At 36.9% G+C, this 27951-nt stretch overlaps 1 protein-coding gene across 1 annotated transcript in view; it reads left to right on the top strand.

Moving 5' to 3' along the window:
• The first annotated feature begins 12789 nt into the window (after positions 1 to 12789).
• The window catches only part of kmt2cb (lysine (K)-specific methyltransferase 2Cb), a 133666-nt gene continuing 118504 nt past the window's right edge, over positions 12790 to 27951 (top strand). Inside the window, 2 exon segments of the mRNA XM_048165067.1 lie at positions 12790 to 12849; positions 17017 to 17199. Coding sequence (XP_048021024.1) covers positions 17018 to 17199 — 182 coding nt within the window. The 5' untranslated portion in view covers positions 12790 to 12849; position 17017.

The raw sequence follows: 27951 nt of genomic DNA, 5'->3' as shown, positions 1-27951 counted from the left end.
GGACATCCCAGCTGGTGGATGTAAAACCTATAATGTACACAATTTGAGTACTTTGTTGTTGAGAACATTATATAAGCCTTAAATTTGTAAATGAATGTGAAAGAGTTGCAGAGTGAACAAAACTTTTTTTACTCCTATACTAAGGCCCAGTTTCATAGACTTAGCCTAAGGATTAGTCAGTTCAAATTGTACAAGTTGCTTTCAGTTAAAACAGCTCAAACATGCATTTTAATCTAGGACTAGCTTAAGCCTTGTCTGTGAAACCTGAGGTAAATACGCTAAAATATATAAATATATAAATTTTCAGTACTTGTTAAAGCTATCCTCTACTTTTCACCCTCACTATATCAACAAAATAATCACATTCATGAGCAAAAAGTTGTACTTATCCAAATGAGGTCATGGGTCTGTGTTTGTTCATATGTGAATTAATCTAAACTCCGTGAAATTTCCTAACTCTTCCATCTAGATAGCGAAATTCTCTGTTTTTACTGTTATATCTATTTCTTATGTGTTCCATTATTATTATGTATTTGGTTCTTCTTTATGTAAAGCACTTTGAATTACCATTGTGTATGAAATGTGCTATACAAATAAAATGCCTTGCCTAAACCACAGCACATTGCTTAGGCTATTCATTCTTTCACTGAATCGAGGAAGCACTCCAGACCCCTCAATCTTTTTTTCAAAAGGAAAGACCCATCAGGTTTAAAGCATTGGGCCCAGTAGAGAGATTTTGTGACAGAGCTCAGCCCATTCAATAGATGGATCTAGATCTTCTTTTGTGTTTAAGCTGACTCAACACAGGCTCTTTCACGGGGTCTGTCTGAATGCATGCGAAAGTAAAGCCTTCAGATTTCATCATAATATGTTATTGATTTGTAATAACATGGCACTCATTTATGCCTCAATAATTCCTATTTAAGTTTAAGACTTGTACATCCTAAAGTATGATGTTCAAAGCATTCATAACGCATATGTTATTTTGGGGGGCTGCCATAAAATTGATGTCATTGTTTATGTAGATTAATTTATTGTTAGTTTATAATTTTTGTATCTGTGGTAACAGATGTGTGGACACCATTAGTGGCATTTAGAGACCACTGTTAGAACTGTTTGGTTTTCACTTGAGGTCTAATGTACAATCTGGAAGCAAATCCAGTTTTTATGCTGTAGCAAGGAAAAGGCATAGCCTTTGAGTTCCACTCTTATTCTTCTGAGGCCTGCTCTTCTTGCTTAAGTAATTAGATACAGTGATTAACCTTTAAACAGGTCTGTCGTGCCTCCTGAATAGGCTTCACATATAGGATGTTAAGTTAAGGACAGAAAACAAACTCAGTTTTACAGCATCTTCTGCCTCCTGCTGTTTGATGATAAGCATTGGCTTTATGCTCACAGATTGCGCTCTTTACTGAGGGTGCTGAAGTCACTGCAGGGACTCAACTGGCATTTATTGTGGTAATAGAGTTAGACTTGTGACATCAGAAAAGGGTCTGCTGAAGAAACAGTTTAAAGATACTACCAAATTAAAATTGGATCTTTGTGGTATGTAGTCCATGTTTGTTAGCTTTGAGGTTGCCCATATGCTAGATAACTCCCAAAAGTGGACTAAATTTAAAAGACATATTTAAAAATTACAGTCTTTAGGCCTATCCGCTTGTTAAGTCGTGACGTAAGGAACGCCGTTTCTGGGTCCAAGCCTCGACTCGTTTCACTTGAGAATGGCATCTCCACGGCCTTTTATGAGCACTATTTATTCGTATTAAACATTTAACATTTTAAGGTTAAACATTTCACTTACAGTCTACACAACAGTCTCCGTGCTCACAGCGTCACAGACATTAATATTTTAGCGATTTATAAAAGATGAATCACTGTCTGGCCTTCTGGGATTTTGGTATGGAGATAAAGGTTATGATTATAATTTTTGGAAGTATTACACCACATTGTGTGTGTATATTAGCACCATTTGTTGTTTTCTTGTGGTATAAGATAGAGCGTTTGGACCCGGAAGCGCTGCCACGTGACGTCAGACTTAACAACCGAATTCACACAATATGCGTAGTGCAAAACTTAGGTGTGGAAAACATTGGGTTCCTGTGGTCCAATTTACGCCGGATGTGAACATTTGAATACCAACAATCAAAAGTATTTTTACTGTGAAATATAGCTTTTGGTCACATTTCCTGATCCCCAGTCTCTCAAACTCCACTTTCATTAATGTGCATTTATAATGCAATGAGTGTGCATAAACATAAAAATACAAGACAAAGTTACTCTTTTATCTCATGCATAAGAATACATATGAAAGAGCATGGTGAATGCAAACAAAGCAAAATTTCTATAAATTTTATAGCTTCTATTGAAATGTATTGTAATGTGCTTTTATCTTTTCATACATGATTTTGTATATAATATTTTATATTATTTAATATATATTTATATCACTCTACTGCAACTAAATTATATAAACTGGATGCATGTTTATGTCATGTTTTGTTTGAGCACATGGCTTGTGATTGTGTTTACTGGCCATGTGCTCTTGTTTTTGTCAGGTTTGGTGTGAGCACATGACTTGTCATGTTTGTTTCTATGTGCCATATGCTCTCCTGTCTATTGTCTTAATCCAGCCCTTATTGATTATTGGTTTAGTTGCCCTACCTGCTCTTCCTTCAAATGCAGTCATTAGGGTTGGGAACCGAGTAGTGTTTTTTTTTTTTTTTTAAAAAAGAACCAGAACCGTGCAAGATTTCTAAGTTTCGATTTCGAAAACTGTTCTGGTGTGATGGGAGGGCAAAGTAAGAACAGCGTATCCTTTAATAAAGACATACACCTCATGAATATAATAGCAATGAATGCACTGAGAGGTGCACAAAGCTGCACAATTAATCTTTAAAAGATCACATTCTTGATTTCATCACCCACATGAATGAATTCCTAAATGACGATTCATCCATGTATATTAAACCTTCCACAAAAATAAAATTGTGACATTCAAATCTTTGCGCTGAGAGCAGTTGTCATGTTAGATATACAGCATCACAAACAATCTTTTCAAACACAAAGTATCATTATTTCTGTGTTACAAATATTACAATTATCACAGAAGTATACAAAAGTTTATTATTCTGATAAACGCTGATGTCTACATTACCAATCAAAATTGAATAAATCACTTTTTGAAAGTAACTGGGTGCTTCAAATAACAACTGTATTGATTGCATTGTTACACCACTAGATGGCAACAAATCACTGATAAAAATGTATCTACTGTATCACTGAATCATTCTTTCAGAAACAAGTGAAGTCTTAATGAATCCAAGTTACAAAAATATTTCACCTGTCTGGATCTTACATGTGTGTTCAAGCATCTTATTTGTGTTGAATTTGTGATAACACTTTACAATAAGGTTCATTTATTAATATATTAACTAACATGAACTGACCATGAGCAATACATTTGTTACTGTATTTAATGTTAGTTAATAAAAAATACAGCTGTTCAGAGTTTGTTCATTTTACTTCACAGTGCATTAACTAATGTTAACAAATACAACTCTTGATTTTAACAATGTAGTAGTAAATGTTGTAATTAACATTAACAAAGATTAATAAATTCTGTAGAAATGCAGTTCATTATTAGCAGTCTGTTAAACTCAATTTACAAGCATAATAAACACAAAAAGCACTGTTTGAGTTGATTATTGTGCATTTTTGCCTTACTATTTATTATTTTATTTATTTATTTATTTATTTATTGATTGATTGATTGATTGATTGATTGATTGATTGATTGATTGATTGATTGATTGATTGATTGATTGATTTTTTTGGTTGTTTAATCATTTTAAAAGAACCAGAATCGGAACCGGAATTTTTAGGCAGAACCGGAATCAGAACCGGAAACCGGAACCGGAAAATTTCTTACGATTCCCAACCCTAGAACTCATTCAATCCCACAATGCACCACAATAACAAGCGTATAACCGATGTACACTCAACGGCTAGAGAATACCCATAATGCACTGTGAGGGTCAGGGTGAATGAATATTTGTGTATCGCCACAAGATGGCCACTGCAGCTGAACCATTTATCCATCCATTTTCCAAACCGCTGGTCCAATGTGGGTACAGCGTAATATAAATTATATAATGTATAAATTCCTTTTTAACTGACTGTTTAATTAAGGTTTATACATAGTTTCTATGAAAGAATACTGGAACTGCCAATTTGCTAAGTTTAAAATAATTATTAAACAGCAAGCACAAGCAGCAGCCCTTCCGGCGCACTCAGTGTCTGAATACACTGACTCATTTTCATTCACTCCATCCAGTGAACTATATTAGTGGAGTAATGTAGGGAATAATGAATGAGGGTATAGGGGATGATTTTGGACACAAGTCTTGCAGTCGTGTCCCTGTTCGTTGTCATTATTTACATTTCGTGTCCTGTACTGCCCTCTCTGATGCTGTCTACCTTGTCCAGTCCTACCTTGCCCAGCTGCTAAGAAAGAAAGTCATACAGGTAAGTGACAAGAGGGTGAGTAATGATAGCAAATAATGTTATATTTCAAAAAGAACTGTTTTCAGTGCGATACATGGTTTTAAATGCATGATTTCATTCAGAATACACAATACAGAAGTAAAAAATGTCTGCCATTTAGATATAGATATTGATTGTCTGCTTTGTCAAACATTGTCAAACATTTGAAATGAGATACTGTTTTTATTGTGACAGACTGACAACTGATAGTCAACTCTAACGTCTGGCTGTTAAGCACAGTACCACAATAACATTAAGAAAATCAGTTGCATAACAATACTTGATTTAATAGTGCTACATTAGATAGATTAAAGCACTTCCATGATAGGATGCATTTTCTCTTTGAAAGCATAAGTATTTTTATTTTTTCAAAGAGAGATACTAATTAAAAACAATTCCATTTCAGTAAAAATGCAGAAAGTTTTCTGTGAGGCTTGTGTTTAGGGATAGAATATACAGTTTGTACAATATAAAAATCATAACGTCTATGGAAAGTCCCCATAAAACATGGAAATCCAACATTTGTGACATTTTTGGTCCCAATGAAGAAAACAGCTTATAAATCAAAGTGGAATTATTATTATTATTATTATTATTATTAATATTAATGCAGTTTTCTCTTCTATCACACTCTGAAGAAACGGTATGCAGTGTCATACTGCCCCCTGGCCAAGTAAGTTGGTAATAACGTTGCAAAAAGCCTCTTAACAAAAAAATATCATTATTCATATTAGTTTGTTTTTGAAACATTGTTTCTAAAGTAAATGAGGTAAACATGTTGAATGCCTTATCTTTTATTTCACAACTTTCCACTTTATATAAGCTATATAGACTATACATTTTTTCAGTTTTATGTCAATTTCAAGTGTCTGTGGGCTAACCTTAGACACATTAGCTTAAAGGGTTAGTTCACCCAAAAATGAAAATTCTGTCATTAATTACTCACCCTCATGCCGTTCCACACCCATAAAACCTTTGTTAATCTTCGGAACACAAATTAAGATATTTTAGTTGAAATCCGATGGCTCCGTGAGGCCACCATAGGGAGCAATGACATTTCCTCTCTCAAGATCCATAAAGGTACTAAAAACATATTTAAGTCGGTTCATGTGTGATTCAGTTCAGTCGCTCCAAAAATATTCTTGTCGCTTTATAATATTAATATTGAACCACTGTACTCACATGAACTGATTTAAATATGTTTTTAGTACCTTTATGGATCTTGAGAGAGGAAATGTCATTACTTCCTATGGAGGCCTCACGGAGCCATCGGATTTCAACAAAAATACCTTAATTTGTGTTCCAAAGATTAACAAAGGTCTTACGGGTGTGGAACGGCATGAGGGTGAGTAATAAATGACAGAATTTTCATTTTTAGGTGAACTAACCCTTTAATTTAAAATAAAAAATGCAAGGGTTTTAAACCTCAGGTATTTGGACACTGTCACAGCAGGTCAGGCAAAAGCAAGAAGGGGATCTAATTGCAGCAATTTTATTTTAAACAAAGAAGATAATTCAAAACGAAGAAGATCACAGGGAAAAAAACACATGGTAGCATAAACAACACAAGACCAAGAATTTAACAAACTGAGGGCTATATGTACATGGGAAAAAATAGGCAAGAAAAAGGTAACTAATTAAACACAGGTGTGATACATGAGGGAAATGAAAAAAAAAAACATGGTAACTAATGAACATATAAAAAAATGAAACTGATAGAAACAATGCAAACCAATGAACAACGAACAAACATTTGAACAATGAACAATGACAGAGACAAACCAACTCAGACCATTTACACAATACCGTTTTCAACTAAAAACAGTTCTGTCATGACAACTTTTGGAGTGCTTGGCATGGTAATGGATATGACAATGTAGATATATTTGGTCTTGGCAGAATAGATCTGCTACGCTGCTGCTGCTGCTGCTGCTGCTGCTGCAGAGCAAGTACGGGACTTGCTACTGCCAATACATACACGACACGCTGCTGTGAGCAAGTAAGACATGCTGCTGCTGTACAATATAGCGTACATGAATAACCATAGCAGATCTATACAGGTGGAGCTGGGGAAGGTGGAGGGTTTCTGAAGCACGCTGCGCTGCTAAGCAATGCTAACTCATGTATTTAAAGATTAAGCACGCAAGCTCATTGGCCTCTATTACAGCAGGAACCAATCATCTGTGACCTATAGATAATGATGTGATAATTAACAGGTTGTGTTAAAGGACCTATTAACCTGCCCATTAGGGTTTCATGCCAGAACTTTGTATAAAACTTTTATGCATTTTGGCCATTAATTTACACAACAACCTCAGTCACTGAAAATGTAAGCTTTTGAAAACGGGTTTCAAAGTGTAAGCTTTTGAAAAAAGTGTAAACTACAAAAACGCATATTTGTGAAAATGGTGACAGCATTCATATAACATTTTCAGTAATATGCACATGCACATAGGTTTTTTTACCAAGTGATGTCGCCAACTACTGGCCTGGCATGCATAATACAGCAGTTTTAGTCGATTTCACAGATCCGTGTGAACGGGGATCATTTTGACAATGTCGTCTGTATGCGAAAAATGAAATTCTTTCCGTTTTTAGTACATCATTGTCATGTAAACGTGCCCCCAAAGTCCTACAGGGGTTGCCAACGTCAGTCCTGGAGAGCCACAGGCCTGCAAAGTTTTGCTCCACCGCTAATCAAACACCAGAACAAGGTGTCAAGGTCTTAAGGGTTACTAGAAAGCTACAGGCAGGTGAGTTCTTAACAGGGTTGGAGCAAAACTCTGCAGGACTGAGGCTCTCAAGGACTGATGTTGGTCACCCCTGCTCTATAGGAAGGAAGTTATTTTAACCATAATACACCTATAACCATATGAAAGCTTGTTTCCGTATCAGAGTAAAAAGTAAAAAGGTAATTGTGAGGTAGCTTTAAATACGATATAAAATCAAATTGCAAAATGTAAAATTAAATTGTGAGATATAAAAGTCACAGTTGCCTTTTAGGTTTCTATTTATTCTGCAGTTGAACAACATTTTCATTGATTTAATCTAAAATTAGACCGCACTGTTTTGTAACCAGTTGTAAAAAGTTTTATTAAAAACAATTTTGAGAAATTGTCTGTTTTGTGGTAATATACAGTCAAACCAAAAGTTATTCAAACATTTTTGGTATATTTTTACTAGTGGGTACAGGACACTATAGTTCATTTATGTAAGTGAGGATAGCAAAATAAAGTAAACTGGGACAGATTATACCTAAAAATTCTTCATACAGTGGACTACCAGTAAAACTGATAAAAATTTGGAACCAAAAATTATTCAGACACTTTGACCTGACCATGTTTTGTTTAAGTGTTATATGAGATATTTAAGATTAATTGTTTCTAAAACAGTTTAACTCTGAGATTTTGTCATATTTTATTACCATTTTTTTAAACTACAGTGAAACTTTATTAATGAATGAAATGTTCAAAGTGTCTGAATACATTTTGGTTTGACTGTAATTGTGCAGCATAATTGAGATTTCCTCATGACAGAAAACAGGTAGATTTGCATTAGCCTTCCTCTCTGGTGAGCATCATACTGTACAAAACATATGTCACCGTCCTATTTCTGTACTGAGATCATACTCAGTTACTAATGTAACTTTGGTTCCCTTAGATACTGAATGAGTACTGCATTGTGCGTCTTATTATACATCAGACAAGATGCATAGCGGGAAAACTCCTTTTTCTCCGATTTCTGAAGCCTTTATTCAATCACGCAGTGTATCTGCATGGCCATTGGTTCTTGGAGTTAAAGTAAACAAACCAATGACTGCGCGGCAGAGCTGTGGGAGCCAATGGTGAGCGAGTATGCAATACTCATTCCATATCTAAGGGAATCGAGGTTACTTTAGTAACCAAGTGCGTTCCCTTTCAATACTAAACTTGAACTGCATCGTACATCTTATTATACATAAGACAAGATGCATATGGGGACAGTTCAATCATGCCATGCTACGCAGGGGGGTGACCGAGCATCGGGGCAGAGCACTTGAAAAGGGCTCACGACAGATACCCATAGGACAGGATAGCCCAGATAACGGGGACTGAAACACTGTAGTCATCCTCCCAAGCCCATAAGCCAAGGCACCAGCGGGGCATAGGATGCATATAGGGGGCTCAGAATATAGTTATACCCGGACATGGTCAGGGTCATAACGGAAAACCATAAGCTGGACACAGCAGTGAGGCTTATGCAGAAAGGACCTGCGTCTGAAGCGCAGGAATGTCCAGATTATAAAACCTAACAAATGCGGGCGGCGAGGCCCAGCCAGTCGCCGTACAGATTTCAGTGATAGAAATGCCACAAGACCATGCCCATGAGGAGGCCATAGCTCTTGTGGAATACGCTTTCACACCTAAAGGGCAGTGAAGGCCTAAAGAGGAGTAAGCGAGGGCTATAGTGTCGCTATCCATCTGGAAAGCCTGGACTTCGTGACTGGAAGACCTTTTGTACAGCCACCGAAGCAGACAATAAGCTGTTCCGCTTGACGAAAGGAGGCAGAATGGTCAATGTAAGTCCTCAGGGCCCTGACAGGACAGAGAAGGTTCAACTCCTGGTCATCCTGGGAAGGAGGAAGAGCGGAGAGAATGACAATCTGTGTCCTAAAGTGGGTGGATAGGACCTTCAGGACGTATCCATGTCTTGGTTTCAGGACGACTTTGGAGTCGTTAGGCCCAAATTCAAGACAAGAGGGGCTCACAGAGAGCGCCTGCAAATCTCCCACACACTTAACCGATGCTAAAGCTAGCAGTAAGGTGGTTTTCAGCAACAGGGGTCGTAAGTCGGCAGTCTAGATTGGTTGAAAGGGAGGGCCTTTAAGGCCTCTAAGAACCACAGACAGGTCCCAGGTAGGAATCGTGAGGGGACGAGGAGGATTCAAACTCCTGGATCCTTTCAGGAAGCGAACAACACTGTTGTTTCTCCCTATCGACTGCCCTGCTACAGGAGCATGAGAGGCTGCTATAGCTGCGACATAGACCTTAAGGGTAGAGGGAGTACGGCCTCTATCCATTAAGTCTTGAAGGAAGGACAATATCTGGGATATGTCACAAGTCAATGGGTCGTCGCCCCCGGGCTGTGCACCAGGTGGCAAAGACGGACCATTTAAGAGAGTAGAGACGTCTCATTGACGGAGCTCTAGCTTGTAAGATAGTGTTTAAGACATTCTCTAGGAGGCTTGCAGGCTCCCATTGAGAAACCACACATAAAGATCCCACAGCTTGGGTATGGGATGCCATATTGTTCCTTTTGCTTGAGAGAGGAGGCCCTGTCTCAGAGGAATCGGCCATGGCTCCATGGGTGATAGCTGAGACAGCTCCGAGAACCATAGTTGGGTCCTCTACAGAGGAGCCACCAGGTGGACCTTCTGCGCACCCTCTCTGATTCGTCTGATAACCTGGGGAATCAGAGCGACCGGGGGAAAAGCATAAAGGAGGAGGCTGGGCCAGTCATGGGCCAGCGCATCCCTGGCTTTTGAGAAATACATTGGGCAATGATAATTGTCTTCTGAGGTGAAGAGGTCAACCTCTGCCCTCCCGAAGACATCCCAAATTTTCTGAACCGTGTGGGGGTGGAGCGACCATTCCTCCGAGGGAAGGTTGCTCCGGGACAACATGTCCGCCCCTGTGTTCAGTATGCCCTGTATATGCGCTGAGCGCTGTCAGCATTTAGATTGTTCTAGCACTCTTGAAAGTGAGAACACACTCCCTCAATGAACACGGCTTGTGGGGGCGGGGCCGGCAAGCAAAGCGCTCAGTGGTTCGGCATTTAATATCAAACGCCAAAGAAATATGCTCTTTCAGAGTTAATATATTCCATGAGTCTCACTTGAGTCAGGGGAGAGCGTCATATCATATTCAGCTGAGCGCTATCAGTATTAATCTTGTTGTAGTGCTCTCAGCGTGAGAGCGCATGCCCTCAATGAATGTGGCTCGCAGGGGTGTGGCCGGCAAATGACACGCTCAGAGATTGGGCATTTTACAACAAATGCTGGAGGAATACGCTCTTTTAGAGTGAATATTTTCCAAGAGTCTCACCTGAGTCAGGGGAGAGTGTCATGTCATATTCAGCTGAGCGCTGTCAGCATTGAGCTTGCTCTCGTGCCTTTCTTAATGAACGCAGCTTGCAGGGATCAGCGCTGTACAAGAGCGGCGAGCTAGCAGAGCGGCGAGCTAGCAGAGCGGCGAGCTAGCAGAGCGGCCAGAGAGCTGCAGACTGCTCGTGGGTGGCGGCTGCTAGAGAGTGCCGAATTCCAGCTGCTTGCAGGTGAAGGCGACTTCAAGTCTCGTAGAATCAAGTGAAGAGATGATATCTGCGTCGCTGAAGGAGAATGAATCGATTTGCCATGGTGAGATGGCCGCTTGTATAGCCCGATACCCCACCCCTTTTGGTGGGCTTGAGCGGGCTCGCTCACCATTGGCTTGCGTGGCTCTGCCACGCCATCATTGGTTCATTTACTTTAACTCCACAGACCAATGGCCGTGCAGTTACACTGCGTGATTGAATAAAGGCTTCAAAAATCGCATAAAAAGGAGTTTTCCCCATATGCGTCTTGTCTTATGTATAATAAGACATGCAACGCAGTACGAGTGTATTATCGAAAGGGAACCAAAGTCAGACACATATAGTCTATTTAAAGAGGCAAACCAATGATGAGAAAATAACCTGATAAAAAGAGAAAATTTAGATCTGAAAAAAAAAGGTCTCCCAGAGATGTAAGATGAATGTTATAATGTGTTCTCTTTTGCAAAATGTTTTCTATTACATATGGGTAAGTATAGTGCACATTTTTTAAAGTTACTTAAAAAACGAATGTGTAACTCTAACTGTTTTTTTTTTTTTATCAACAACTGTTAACAAATGACTTGACCAGGTGTATGAGAAAATGTGGAAGTGAAGGGGGTTAATATTTCTTCTTCTGTAACTGAATGTATGATATTTTAAATTTAAAGTAAATGCTTCTTTTTTTATTTCTTAGATTTTAGTATTTGCACAAGGAAAAGATAAATAAAACTTGATTTGGATTAAGGAGTGTTTTGCTCTTTTCCAGCCTAAAATGCTACTGAATTTGTTGTTATAGTCATATGTGACCAAATTTTGCTGTAAAGACATGCAGTATCTGCAAAATGTCCACTAGCCTCTCAGTGGCTATTTTTTCTAAGTGTTCTGGGGAAAAAAAGCCTCCTCCACAGTGGTTATAAATGTATTTCCAAACACTGTAATCATGCAGGGGATTTACCCTACATGTGTGTATATACAGTGTATATATATATATATATATATATATACATATATATATACATTTGTTTTCAGGTAGCCATGTTTAAGAAACTATATTGTTAAGCAATTTACAAATGAAACTGGAAGCAGCATTTACACAACAAAATAAACATAGCATTGTAATCTCAGTTGATATTTAAAATGTTAAAGAGATTGAATTCGGCTACGTAGGAGAGACCAAGGTTTGTTTCCGTGACCTAATCTAAAGTGAGAACTATTATAGTTAATAAGTTGTTAACAAATCATAAAACACATTATCTAACTATTTACATATGAGCAAATTAAACCATAATAATTGTGTTAATTACAGTGACAATGAATGAAGAACTCACTATTTGTATATTAATAGCCTATATTAACAATGTAGAGACCACAATATATTAACTATGAATTAACTATAAACTAGTTTGAAAATTATTTGTAAGTAGGCCTACTTCTGTATACCTATTATAAAGTTTTACTGAAAACAGGTATAGAAAATAGTTTAGAGAACATAATTAATTAATTCTAAAGTTTTTGAATAGGTTTCAAACAAAACCACTGCTGAAAACTTCAACTTTGACTTACAACCATAGTTAAGGTACAGTAGGCCTACTTTTATTTTATACAAATATGGTCTCTGGTTGGCTGCAGATTCAACAATGAATTATATTGTAATATCTATAGGACTATATTGATCTGTCAAAGTGTCAGCCACGAAGATAATGAAAAGAAATAGTACATTATGTTTATAATGTAGGCTAAAATATATTTACATGCTGTTATTTTCAAAAAACACCAATTACATGCTAACTCAGTCGAACACAACCAAATGACCTCATGGCCTGAATGGAGACTGTAGACCAGTCGATCAGTTCCTGTACCAGAATCCGTTCCGAGTTTTGCAGAAATTCTGTGCGTGTAAAAAAAAAAAAAGAAAAAAAAAAAAGGGAAAAAAAAGTCGCCTCACCTGCTGAGCGCTCCAACATATCACTCCGCAGGGTCAGTTTATATTATTTTTATTTTGTTCTGGCGTTTGTAAAACCGCTAATACATTGTTTTAAAATACATTCTCATGTTATTATGAATGATAATAGCGTGCACTTCTAAATGAGAAGGTGTCGTTCCTTTGAATGCCGTGCCTAATGTTGTGGCACTATTTAGCATGGTGTCGCTCACAGTGCGTGATTCGGTTACACTCAAATATGGCTACCATGGAGTGAGAGCTACAACTTTAATATTTGAATTAATGCAGAAATGTAACGTTTTACTTCATTCTCCGTTCTACAACCGCGTCTAATTATCGTCTTTTCCTTCAACAATTTGTGAATACCCAGACAAGGAGACCAGCTCGGTGTGTTTAGCGTTAATAAAGTATTGCTCGAAATTTGCAGCTTGCTCCGCGAGCTGATCGAAATCGTCAGGATTGAAAGCTTGAAAGCGAAATCTGCTTTCGGTTTTCCCTCATTTGGGGACATTTTTGGCTTTATTTTCCCGAATGTGGCCAGAGATCGGCTCCTGTCATCGCTTTGCAGGAGCTCAGATAGCGGTCGGTATGGCTTGTTTTCGGATGAGGGATGTAACCCGCGAGGATTTGGCGATGTGGGATGAAGCGGAATAAAGAAAAGTGATCCGTTCAAACCGAAGGAAAGCGGATGCTTTCTGCATATGGATTAAACGTTATAGATTTCTGGATATAAACGTGGATTTTACTGGAATACGTGTACAATATCGCAGAAGATATCGCTTTGTCACGCTGGCTTATTTTCCTGAGGAATAGTGGTGTATTCCTCCCCAACCCCCCAGCGCCACAAACACTAAACAAAAGTACTATATGTCACGTATATGACGGTTCTTGTCATGAAGGAAATAAATAAAAATTGCTAGGGTCGAAGAGGTAAGTAAATATCGATCGATGAGTGTGTTGTGTGTATTTCTCGTCATCGTTTGCGAGCGCTTTTGTCGTTTCTGTCGCCTTTCTGCAAGCGAACACTTCATTTCTACCGAGTGTGCAGCTTTTCTTCGTCTTATACTCTAGCTAGCCTCTCCATTTCCTCCAAAATCATCAAAACATGTTTAAAAACGTCCTGCATCTTTACTGTCCACTGCCTTTATTGGTCCGTTATATGATTCCCGCTTGGATAGGCGACTCCAAGCCTGAGTAATGTTTCCAAGTTAATCAGCCGGGCTGCAAGGCCTCTACTGTATCCACTTATAGCCTTTCTTGCGCATTTACAGTCATCTTTCCACTGTAACACTATCACATATAAGTTGACATTACATTGCACGCGATGTTCATCTGCCGAGACACGAATGTTTGGACAGCACGAATACTTTGTGTGCAGGTAGATTTAGCCTTTGGACTCCCTAAAGAGTGCAAATCCGTGTCTCTCATTTAAAGTCCCCGTCTTGTCCTTGTTTTTTTTATATATATAAAAAGAAGTATTAAGTAGGGAAAGCGTTTGAGTATTTCATGGCATGATGGTATTATTGGCACCCTGCGTACGTAAGGCTCTGAAACACAAAGCTCTGGAGACAACTGAACAAAGGCAAAAAGCTGGACATGCCCCCTCATGTGAAGAAGCACTTGCTTTGTGTGCTTCTGTTGTTTCACTAAGGCTATCCCTCTGGTTCCTGTAATGTGTTATCTAATCATTTCCAATATATTTGGGAGGTAGGCTATGCATTATACGAATCTTACAAGTAATGTGTTCAGAAGTATTCACGCATTTGTTTGACCCACTCTCTGGATAACTTCAAAAGAAGTCCTCTATACGAGGCTTACAAATTTTTCATTATTTCAGATGGATAGATGGTGGTTAAGAAGCTATTTGTTTTTCCTAGTCTTACCCTTAAAATTACTATTGTTGGTGTAACAATGTAGTCAAGTTGACCAAGACCCAAATATAATGCACATGTGAATGCATTAGCTGGTGCTGCTAACATGTTGTGTGCCAGAAACACCTGTTCATTATTAATGTCCTTACATATGTCTGAATAACTAAAAACTTTAATTTGCATGTGTAGAGATACATTTGCAAACTGCATGTCTGAAATGAATCCAAAGATGTTGATAATTATGCAGCAGTATTATTCTGTACATGCACAGCTGCTGTTTAATTGAGTGAACAGAGGGAACGATGCAAGAGTCTGTCTACTTTTGTAAGCTTTAACCTTTTAATTTACTGTACCCTTGTTATTTAATCTTATTTGTAATTTATATGTAATACCTCTGCCTTCCTCTGTCCTGGAAGGTTTAGAAATCCTTTGCCCTTGCAGATGTTAACCACGGGCTGATGTTTTATTTTAAAAGACACCTTTAAAGGGTTAGTTCACACAAAAATGAAAATAATGTAATTTATTACTCGCCCTCATGCCGTTCCACACCCATAAGACCTTCGTTCATCTTCGGAACACAAATTAAGATATTTTTGTTGAAATCCGATGGCTCAGTGAGGCCTCCATAGCCAGCAATGACATTTCCTCTCTCAAGATCCTTAAAAGTACTAAAAACATATTTAAATCCGTTATTGTGAGTACAGTGGTTCAATATTAATATTATAAAACGACGAGAATATTTTTGGCTTGGCAAAAAAACAAAATAACAACTTGTATAGTGATGGGCATTTTAAAACACTGCTTCATGAAGCTTCAGAGCATTATGAATATTTTGTGTCGAATCATGATTCGGATCACGTGTCAAACCGCCAAACTGCTGAAATCACGTGACTTTGGCGCTCTGAACAACTGATTCGACATAAAAGATTCATAATGCTCTGAAGCTTTATGAAGCAGTGTTTTGAAATCGGCCATCACTATATAAGTTCATGTCTCCTGTACCGCTAGTTGACAAAATAAACATTTAGCAGATGTATGCATTTCTATTGTTTTTATATATATATATATATATATATATATATATATATAATATGAAAAAGGACTAAAAGTATTGAGTCATCTTACACACAAGGGTGTATACAAATGTTTATCCAATCAAATGTGCTCTAGAATGATAATGTCCCTCCCCCAGTATTGCCTGCATTTGGCTAGCAATAGCATGTAGCATATCATGCTTCTCAGCTGTGACTTTAACCAAAGCCTATTGACTGTTTAAAAATAGGAGACAATTTCTTCAAAATGTCCTCCCCCAGCTTCCAGTTTCAATCAGAAATATAACAACATGGAAAAAAAAAATGCACTCACCAAGCCATTTCATAAGGTTTTTAAATGGCTACCACAGACAATGTGTATACATGCACACACACTAATGGTAATGCACACAGCCTCACTGAAGGCTTGACTCAACCATATGAGGTCTAATTGTTTACTCAAGGCAGGATACAATGAGCGCAACCTAGGGAGGGATCCCACGTAGTTCCCGGAAAAGACAGCATCCCGTTGGCAATATGCCTTGTCAGCTGAGTGGACAGGTTGGCAGAAGCACCACGCAGAGCAGGCGCAAGGGTCAGCGCTGGGGATCCGGCAGAGCAGCTACTAACAATATGCACTACATTCCAGAAAGAATACAACACGACCGAAACATTGGTCTGTCACTTTCATCTTTGTTGTGTTTTCTTTTTATTGGCTTGTGAAGTCCCATGCTGTGCTAATATGTCACAAGTCAAAAACAGATAGATGGATAGATAATTTTTGTTAGCTAAACCTCACCTTTAAAAATGACATGACTGATAAAGATTTAATTTTTTTTTTTAAATATTGCCACTTAAATTGAGGAGAAAATGTGTACCAAAAGTGTGTCTGATGTAACAAGAAACTTAATAACATTGTGTGGATTGATTTTATTGGAATTAATAAAGTGTGCTAACACTTGTTTTGGCTAATTTTAATGGAACTTTGGCTGAGTTGTGAGTTAGACTCCACACTATGAGGAGATCATACAAGCTTATTAAAATATTGTTTTAGTATTAACCTCAGGGATTATTTTCTCCTTCGGCATTACCAGGTTTTTAATAAAATCAGAATTAAAACCTCACTAGTTGGACAATGTTGTGTTGAAGGTGTAAATCTGCTGCAAAGCTGGAAAACTTGCTGTGTCGAAAGCTTCCATAGGAATGTAAAATTTTGTCATCTTACTGGATAGCAGACATTTATGATGTTATATACTTATTTGTGAAAATAATATATTACATGTACACATATTTTTCACAGAATGTCATCAGAGGAGAGAAGTCTGGACCCCTCTGACAAAGGACCCTCACCACCTCCTAGCAGCTCTGGGGCCACTCCCACTGGAAGTCCGGCCCCCACAGATAAGCGGCCCCGGGGCCGCCCTCGTAAGGACGCATTATCCACGGCAACAACACTTCCATCTGTGCCCAGACCGAGAAAGAAGTAAGTTTAATTAAACTTCTGGGTTGCTGTCGTTATTGATCTCAATGTGTTCAGAAATTAATGTTGATTATTGGAAGAAATTCATTCAGTTGGTCTAACTCTGTGTCTGTGCTGGAAGCAACATAAACTTGGCTGTCAACATTGACAACATTTAAGCTGTGTGTCACCTCAGAATGTTTACTAACCATGGACCAATTAATTGTGAGTTTGTGGTTCACCTTCAGCAACTTTGTCCCATTTTTTTTAAAGGAAGTTCCTTGGTGTAAAATAACATGGGTTATTTTTGAATATCAAAAAAAAAAAAAAAAAAAAGACCAAAATCATGAAAAGTGGGTGTTATGTACCAGCCTGGAGCAAGGTGGTTGAATGAGAGGTGTTGAAAGGCAAGAGATTGCTGACATTAGCTGAAAAGGAAAGCTGTTGAGTTGTTAGATTTAGATGAAGAGGTTGATATTTATTTTTTTCCATTAAGATGACCTTTCCATCATCTAATGCTGACTTCATCAATAACCTCCAACCAAAAACCAGCAATAATTTAATAATACTGTGAAAGGTAATCACAAAACAAATAAAGTTTCATACTGTACTTTATAATGTTCTGTTACCTAAATTCACTTGTGGCATTTAAATTGACTGAATATGACTTTATTTTTGTTTTTGTATGTGTGTGTGTGTGTGTGTGTGTTTAATTTTTAGCTAATCGGTATTAGCCAGATTCTGAATATCAGTGCATCCCTAACATTTTATTTCAAATTTGTGCTAAAAATAACATGGAAGGTTTAGCAGTGCAGCACATCAGGAGGAGAAACTGAAATAGAGTTCACTATTTCACGCCACGATGGGCGTTTTCCATGATAGACGTCTTTGCTGATTTATTATGGGAACAGTCTAGTTTTGATGCACTGCTCATGCCCCGTGTAAGCATGGTGTAAAATTTTGATTCATGGACTAATGATAAGCCTTCCTCCTATGTGACAAGCAATGCATTTGACCAATTTAGCTTCATGGACACATGGCAGTGGAGGTCTCCTCACTGGCTCTGATATCTCTCTCTGACAAGCTGCTTTAAATGATGGTGCGTTCAATGAACCCCTCTGAGCCCCACAGCTATTTACCCATAGAGCACATTAGAGTTCCTCTAACGAGAAGCACCTGTTTACCTGACTGGCAACTTGATCCAGGATGGGACTTCAGGCCAACCAGAATCCATTGAATGTACAGAAGCAGTTTTTGAACGATAATCCTGTTTTGCATCTGCATTTGAGAAGAGTATGTGGACCTTTCTTGACTCAGATAAACATCTAAATGGAGGGGAGGTGCTTGGAATTTTTCCTGAGGGGATTAATTATATAGGAGTGTTTGAAGTGAAAAGCGCAGGTGCCTCTGCCAGCTTAGGAGCTTTACTATGAATGTGTAAGGTGTGATGTCAGAGGATGCGACTAGGAACACTCTAGTGCATGGTGCTTTTATTAATAGATCTCACAAATTTATCTTCTTCATAATAAGAAACTTGCAAGATTACCTACTACCTATCAAGCTAGTGTTAATGAATCATAATGGTCCATTTGTGTCCTGTGTATCTGTTGGTTGTTTATGGTTGCCCAACATCACAACTTGGCATACACTACCATTCAAACGTTTGAGGTTGATATGATTTTGTAAATGTTTTTGAAAAAAAGTCGCTGAGGCTGCATTTATTTGAACAAAATACAGTAAAAACAGAAATACTGTGAAATATCACAATTTATAATAACTGTTTTCTATGTTAATATATTTCAAAATGTAATTTATTTCAGTTTAGTGGAAAATATAATTTTACAGCAGCCATTACTATAGAGGGTATGCACGTGACATCACCGTCGGCCGTTATGACTGCGGTCACGCCCACTGAGTGGCACAGAGACTGAGCGGCAGCATTTGTTTTCAGCGTGAATGCCACGAAAAACACACAAAACCCATCCAAAATGGAAAAGAGATTTGTGATTGACTGCACAAATAGCTTTGACACAAAATCTGAGGTATATATTTAAAGACTGCCGATAGCTACAGAAAAAAGAAGCAAATGGATCACTGCAATTCACAGAAACAGCTGGACTCCAGGCAGAGAAACATGGATTTGCAGTTATCATTTTGTCAAATTTTGGATTTTTTGGGGTAAAATCATACCCTATATATTGTATTGTTATATAGTTTGTGTAGACAAATCATCAATTAAATATTTACCATCTTATATTCTGCATAATTGGGTGTTTTTATATAAACTCTGACAAAAACTATATTTTTTTAGGGCTGGACAATATGACGATATATATAACATTAATATAAGTGATTACTCGGATTTAAACCTACCTATATTGTAGTTATATAAAATATTCACAGGCTGATTTGCTTTATGTATTTCCCCAGCGTCAAAATCAGGCACATATAAATGTCAGGAAACACGACTCCTGGCTGCATGTCAATATCCATGGATTAGGTTTATTTCATAAGTTGTAAGGAACACATTCAATGCCAACCTTTAGTGAAATCGTTTGTTTTACTCGTGTTTTCTCAATTTCCCCTATTAAATCCAGTCACGCAGCAGGTTCTTTTACCACTCAGTCTAGCTGAGGGAGAGCGTTCCGGCGGGAAAGTGATGTCGATGCATACCCTCTATAGTCTGCAGTGTCACATGATCCTTCAGAAATCATTGTAATATGCTGATTTGGTTCTCATTTCTTATTATTATCAATGTTGAAAACATTTGTGCTCCTAATACTGTTGTGGAAAAACAATAGAAATAGAAATCGAAACTATCTGTAACATTATAAATGTATTGATATATGTAAAAAAAAAAAAAATCGTAATGACACCAAATATTTAAATGCTAGTGTATTAATATAGAATTAATGTTGTCAGATCATCACAGTTGTGCTTATGCCAGCTATTCAACATTGGCATTTAAATATGGCTAATTTCAAATATTTACATATTTCAAAATCTTTTTGTAAAAGTCTTTTTTGCAAAAGTCTTTCATAATGTGAAGATGCCAGACTTGTGCTTGGTGTCCATCAACTTCCAAAAAACAAAACAAAAAAAAACCTAAAGGATAATAAAGTACCTTTTATTTGTAAAGTCAGGTGTATTTATATAGCATTTTTCACAATACATTTCATTTTGAAGCATTTTTACAGAAAAGCATCTTGAAATGCATTTACATTACATAGTTCAAGTGACCCAATTCCGATTTTTTTTTTTATGTAGCGCAGATCGGATATGACCCACGAATGTGTAAGCAGGAAAAAAGCACATGGATTCCAATACTCTCTATTCGCTATCAGGCCTCATTCATATGTGGAAATAAATCTGATATGAATTGGACATTTGCGTCTACCATGTAAGCAGACAGATCGGATATTTCCGGGTCAGTACGTCTAAGTGTTTAGTGTAAATGCAGATATCAGATATGGATCACTTTTAAAAGAAGATGAAAGCTGGTCATCAAAAAAAAAAAAAAAACCAGATATAGTCAACAAATCAGAATTGGGCATCAAGACTTGAAGTGTAAATGCAGCCTTAAACTCAAAAAGATAGCCTTCATGCTTTGCGAAATATTTAATTAAATGGAAAACTTTATGTAATTATGTAATACATTAATAATCGGGTTAAAATTCCAACAAAAAAATCAGTGAAGATTGATATATACTTTAACTTATATGAAATTACATTGCCATAAAATAAGATTTCAGTCATACCACCCACCCCCTAATTCATACCTGTGAAAAAGCTGCCACCATGATGCTAGGGTATTGTGGATGGTTGCTATGCGGTTGCTAACGTAATACTAGGCTGTTGCTTTGCAGTTGCCAGGGTGGTTGCTTACTATCCCAAGACAACAGATCCAACCCCAAAGAATGAAATTCCACATTCGATTTAAGTCTATGGGGTTTTTCATCCATCTTATTATCCGCCAAGAAGTCTGAACCGCATTATTTGAGGTATTATCCATGTCTGTACCACAAACAATGCACAACAAATTTATATATTTAGTGTTTTAGGTTTGTTCAAATCCTTAATTCTTAGTAATAGAAACAGTGAGGTTTGCCTTGGCAAACACCACTAGAAAAGGAATTCTTCAGTTTATTGTTTTTCATTCTCCTTTGTTGCTTACTTTAGCCTATACATCTCCAAGGATTTAATTGAATTTGGTCCCATATTTTAGAAGGGAACCATTGGATCTGTTTGCTTCACAGCATCCAGTCTTTGAAATCCATTCCATAAAACTCCACTCCAGATATTATACTGTAATTGTCTGTTGGCTCTACTTTCGAAAACAGTTTCTCTCTCTCTCTCTCTCTCTCTCTCTCTCTTTCTATGGTGGGATCATGGGGATAAGTTATATGTCTCTGGGCTTGGGGGTTGGGTGCCAAGCACGCCTAAATGGACCATGCATTTTCTGTTCTCTTCTTTTCTTTTTGCAAATGCATAGACCAATACCAATGTGTATGTATATTTACACAAATATACTTAATTTTAAACGTGTTGCAGAATGATTTTTTATTTTACCTATGACATTTGATTCTTTGCAGAGCCAATACAGGATTTTAAAGCAAACAACATCAGCATTAGGTAGTGACACATGACTGGCAATTGCAAGTGGATACTAGATGACATCACAACTGTCAGTCTGATTTTAGGTCTAGTTTTTAAAGTTGTACCTACATTTTGACGCATCAACCATCAGTATTGTCATGATGTCATATTCTTCATTAATATTTTTTCTTGTTGAATTTAATGTTTCACTCAGACATATGGAAGTACGGAAGCATTATTATTTGTGAATGGCTTTTCATGTTGACCTTATTGTTCCGTTCGTTTAGATCAGTAAAGACCATTCATAAGTAGGACATTTTCAAGTTCCTTCATCCAGACGGAGATGATGTTTGGCTGTCTGGGAATCGTGATGCATATTTAATTCTCTGTCTACTACAGAGGCCTACTAAGTCATCTTGGGGTTGGGCGTTAACACAGATAATTTCTATGGTGCCTCCATCCAAACGATTTGAATAGCTGAAGGAGATTTACTCTGAAGGTACACATACCAAACCAATCGATCCTAAAGTGTATTAAGTATGACTGATTAATGACCTGTCAGAATAGTATTAGCTTCATTGTGTGTCACAAGGGTATGCTAAATTTGCATGTTTGTGTTATGTGTGTACTAAATGATTTCCTCTTGAAATCACAAGAGACATGCTACTGGCTACTTTGGTGCTCAGGTTACAAACATCTTTGTGCCCTGACAAGTGACATTTTGAAGACACATTGAGCACAGACTAATGTGTACACTTTAGTTACTAATATTTGCGCATGCAAATGGTTGGCCATATTTACAAACAATAAATGAAAAAAATACATGTTTTCCATGATAATGGTATTATTTAGCTTGATTATCATCTTGTTACAAACAGATACTTTGTTGCTCACAGTATCATATATGAGATGAGCCAAAGCAACAAAAACATAAATATATTGTGATTTTGGTCGTCTTTCATTTTGGTGGCTTAATGCAAGTAATATTCCATATAGCCTATGTGTCGCATAAAAATATTATTCTTACAATTCGATTAAACCATGTATCAGTTGCAGTTTCAAATAAAGAAATGCCTTACTGGCAAGATATTCAGCAAAGCTATTTTTCACTTGCATTCAGCGTTTTGGACCATGCTTTGATAAAATTCGTTATAAACGTATATATCAGATTTTTAGGATTATTGGTATCAGCCTATAGGTATTCTCTCTTGGTTGATTAACCTAAATGGTTGGTTTCTTCCATCTTGTGTCAGGTTTATCTGCTGATAGCTTGACAAATGTGTGTTTTTTTGTGTGTGTGTGTGTGTGAAAACAATAGATTTTTTGAGTAAATATTGTGTAAATATTTTTATTTTACTTTGCATAAATATGGTCACTGTAATTTAGTAAGTTTTATTTGATCAGTTTAACTACTATAATATAATTGTATTAGTGCTGTCAAAATTAACACATTAACACATACGATTAATTTCTTCAGTTTAACACGTTAAAAATATTTAACGCGATTAACACAGTATCCATTTATTTCTGTCATCCTTTGGCTGGTGTTACATTATATGATTGCTCTCTTATTCATGCAAATGCTTTTAAACCAGTAACGAGCGACAAGACACAAAAGTGCCACAAGACACATGCTCAATGTGTGGTACTGCCATGGTGTCTGTTAATCTCCTGTCTGCGTGACACATGTGCACCGAAAGCCGCTTCAGACAGCGCTTGAACGGACAAAACACACAATTATGCCAAAATGCCTGTTTTTGCGAGTATCCTTGAAAGCACAGTATCAGATTAGTTAAATAAAGTCTTAAATGAATGTGAAGAGTTGTGAGGAAATGGGATGTGTGTCAGATACACGTCATGTGTGTCAGGTCTTAAAGTAACAGCAGCCAAATAAACCTGCTGCTCTGATGTGTCATTAAAGTTGATCAAAGTCAAAGAACAAAAGAAATAGAGAAAATCACTCACTGCTTTTGACTGAATAACTTAGCTTTATAAGGGATTAATCAATATTCTATGAATAATTTAGTTAAGACTTTAAGGTGTACTCACACTAGACACGGTTGCCTTGAACCGAGCCTGAGCGCGATTGTCCCCCCTCCCCCGCTGGCCCGCACTCACATTTCCCGGCTGGAGCACGCCTACGTCATATACGATGCAACTTTTTGAATGGAAGAAAACAGGAAGAAATGCACTTTCATAAGATACTGCCTAATATAGGCTATTTATAATTTATGCCGTGCAGCGATTTTCAAAAGAACGTATCAGAGGATTATTACGAAGGCAGCTGACGTTAATGGAGGAATTTGCAGCTCTACTCGCAAACTACAATTCATGTTCATCAATAAGGTGAGACCCGTTATAAACCCAAATACACTCCAATTAATTACATGAATTGATAAGTGTACTATCAAAGTAGTAATAAAGATGTTTGCCATTATAATGATGACAGTAGTGCACACAAGCACTCACACTGCATGCGAACCGCGCTCTAGCCCAACCGAACCGCACTCTGGCCCACCTCTTCCAAGTGAGCCAGGGCCGGCTAAATGAACCGGGCATGGAACAGAGCGATCACACTTGTCAAACGAACCGGGCTTTGTGGGTCAAACGCGCTCGGGCACGGTTCAGAGCGCCTAGTGTGAGTACACCCTTTAAGAGTTTGACTATTCAATTTCACATTTATTCAAATGGGTTTATATGAAGATAGTTCATTTAAATTAAAAGTTGTTATATTTTTAAAGCCTAATGTTAAAATTGATAGCTTTCAATTATAATGTTGGGTGGCTATTATTAATGGCTAAAATTGAGGGGAAAAAAGCAATTTCGTTGAGACATCAGTAGGAGTGTTGGTATCGGTGATACTGGCCTTCATCCATAAAAATATGCTATTAAACAAATATTTTAAAAAATACTGTCTATGTTGTTTCTACATTAATTTTAAGATTAAATGTGAAATTATTACAAAATAAAAATGTTAAATTTATTGCTAGATGTGATTAATTGAATTAATTTTTTTTTTTTAATGATTAACATCACTAAATTGTATTTAATTTTTTTTATTTAATTGTACGTAAATATTTATATAGAATTTTGGCATGTCATATATATATATATATATATATATATATATATATATATATATATATATATATATATATATGGTTGGATGAAAATGTAATTTAAGCATTGTTGCTTACCACATATATTGTGGATAAACATGGCAATTTTCTTAAAATTTCTGTTAGAGCACATTAATACAGTATAATACAGACCTAAATGGATAATTTAAAAGGGTTTTGTGCTTTTGCTAAAAACTTTTTTTTTTCATGGTAAAGATGAAATTTGCGTGGAATTGCCCATATATATATAACTATATATATATATATATATATATATATATATATATATATATATATATATATATATATATATACACAAATAAATATATATTTGTTTTTTATTGTAAATAAAATTATTGATGATGAAATCTTTTAATATGTATTTTCTCCAGATATTATCATCATTGAATATATGTAAATCATATTGGATATCTAATTTCAGCTGATTCGACTAGCTCCTTAAACCCGGACATATGGCCTATGGTTCTGAAGGTTTTGCTGCATGTGTCTCTAACCTCTGGGGTGAAATCCCTCCCGTTTGTCAGTGTTCAGCCTTGTTAACTGTCTGGTATAGGAAGTCATTTGCAGGGAGGAGTCATTTTTGGCATGGGACAGACTGCGATTTCTCTCTCCAGTGGCACTGGTAATTACCCATCCATCCCTCACACTCCCTCCTCACACCAGCCCTAGAGAGGGGCTGGCTTCCCTTTCAACTCTGCTTGCTGTACCTCCTCCGTCTTCAAACTGTGAGACTTTAATTTGAATGCCTAACAATTATCACCCTGATGAAGTGATGCATAGATCAGACAAGAAGAGCCCCCACGGGAATCTGACAGCCATGGATCTTCACTGCGCATTTGTGGGGCGGATGTGTAGAAACGCAAATGGATGTTTGGCTGTAGATGGATGCATGCTTGTTAGTTGGTTGTCAACTGGTGGATTGTGACCCAGAATGGGTCTCAGGTCTGTTTTGTTAGTGTCGCTGTAGGGGAAAATGATTATTGTTGTAGGATTGGAATTTGTATGAATTCAGAATAAGTGAATATTGAATTGAGGGATGACTGACAAACAGTACCAAATTTTTGCACGTAGTGTGAACAGGTCATAACCGTTTCAATGGTTAAACATTCTAATTGGATTGAATGCGTCTGTTCAGACCAACACAAACATTTGCATGATGTCAAACCTAATTTTTTTCCCCATCACATTGCGAAGAAAACTGGCCAACCAGTAGGATGTGTGATTTTGGTCATTTACCAAGAGCCTTCAGGGGCTATAGGAAACAGAAAAAGTATTCTGAGGTTGGAATGACGGCATCATACAAAATTTTAAAAAACACCAGAGCTCTACAAGTCCATGACTTCAGCAAATTAAGTAACATGACCAAAAGGAAGTGTCAAACTAATTTCACACAGTTTGAACTACAGTGTTCTCTTTTTTTTTTTTTTTGTGGGACAGTGCATTAAAGCCAATAACTGGTTAAAGTTTACATCTTTGTTTGTGTCTAGAGAACCCTAAGTGCTGGAATGACACATCTTCAAATAACTAAATTAACCATGGAACTATTTATCACAAATTACTCATAGCCATAATGTTAGAAATGGCATTCTTTTAGCTTTTTGTTATTATACATCTTGTTGTTCATGCAGCTGTTGTTCTGTGCACACATTACGTGTTTTTTTTAATGAGGTGAAATAATTATTGTGAGTTCTTTGAATAACTAGATTATGGATTAAATGCCTGATTTTTCTCCCTATTAGTCTACAGTAAATTTTGTGGTGCTGTTTTTCATACATTTGAAAGACAAAATTCATCTTAATGACTGGTTGTTTTACTTGTGTATATACCTTATTTATAATGTATATTTAGAGAAATCTCATGTAAACACGCCTAGCTCATATTCCACCTCAATATAAAATAAATAATATTTTACATTTAGAGAAAGCAATTTACTTTTGATTTTTTTTGTATTTCTCATTGTCAATGGTGATTTCTTTTTTGAGTCTCAGATTTGTAATGCAGTAATTTTATGTCAAATGTAATTTATAATATTTTTCATGTGATTTTGAAGTAAAATAATATCCATCTACACATACACACCATCACCGTTGCAAACATTAGATTATGCGTAAATTTATTACACAAATTGAAAAAGAATGAAATGTTGGTAACAAACGCTACAAAGAATATGAGGCTTATATCACCAGAGTCATTATAAAGGTAGAACCAAGTCCACTGGCAAAATAAGAAAAAAATATTTATTAACAATAATGGTGTCAGAAAAATGAAAATTTTTTCACAAGGTGGCAATTTCGTATGATGTGATTTGTGCGTAAATGTATAATTTTTTTAGAAAAAAGTAAGTGTGAAAAGTAAGCACCCCTAAACATAAAGGTCAGTGTGGCATAAGCAGATTGTATGAAAACTTACTGATGAAATCGTACCACCAATAAAGTACGAATTGGCCAGTAATTTGATGTGGAACTGCTGGTTACATAAGGTCTCTTCCTTTAGATTGCATGGGATGAGCACATGTGGTCTCAATGTTAGTATAAACTACACTCCTGGGCAAAAAAATAAAAAATTGGCAAAATGTTTAGTGGTCTTAACCATTTTAGTAACCTTCCCCACCTTGCAGACAGCTTTTTATAGAAAGAAGAGTCAGTGGCTTCAAACTGGTCATGAGTAGTTGACAAATGTCTCCCCGTTTGTTTAATTTGAGACCAAATATGCACTATAGGGTTCAAATCTGGACTCTGACCAAGCCAGAGCATGAGCCTGGTGGACTTTGTTCTCAAGCCACTTCTTGGTTGTCTTTGCAATTTGGGCAGGAGCATTGTCTTGTTGAAAAGTAATATCTGATCACTCCTCTTTAGATAACAGCTTTTCATTTGTGGGAAGCAAGACATTCTGCAATATTCTCCTGTACTCCAAAGCATTAAATGACTTTTCACAGTGAAGTAGCTCAGCAATACCAGCAGCTAAAAAGGCTCCCAACACAATGACTTCCTCTTCTTCCATGCTTCACTGTGGTAGAGATGCATTTATTATTATATTTCTC

Source organism: Megalobrama amblycephala, linkage group LG17 (genome assembly GCF_018812025.1).
Source record: "Megalobrama amblycephala isolate DHTTF-2021 linkage group LG17, ASM1881202v1, whole genome shotgun sequence".
NCBI classification, from domain to species: domain Eukaryota; kingdom Metazoa; phylum Chordata; class Actinopteri; order Cypriniformes; family Xenocyprididae; genus Megalobrama; species Megalobrama amblycephala.
Note: the sequence above shows the minus strand (reverse complement) of the source record. Positions and strands in the feature narration are given on the sequence as shown.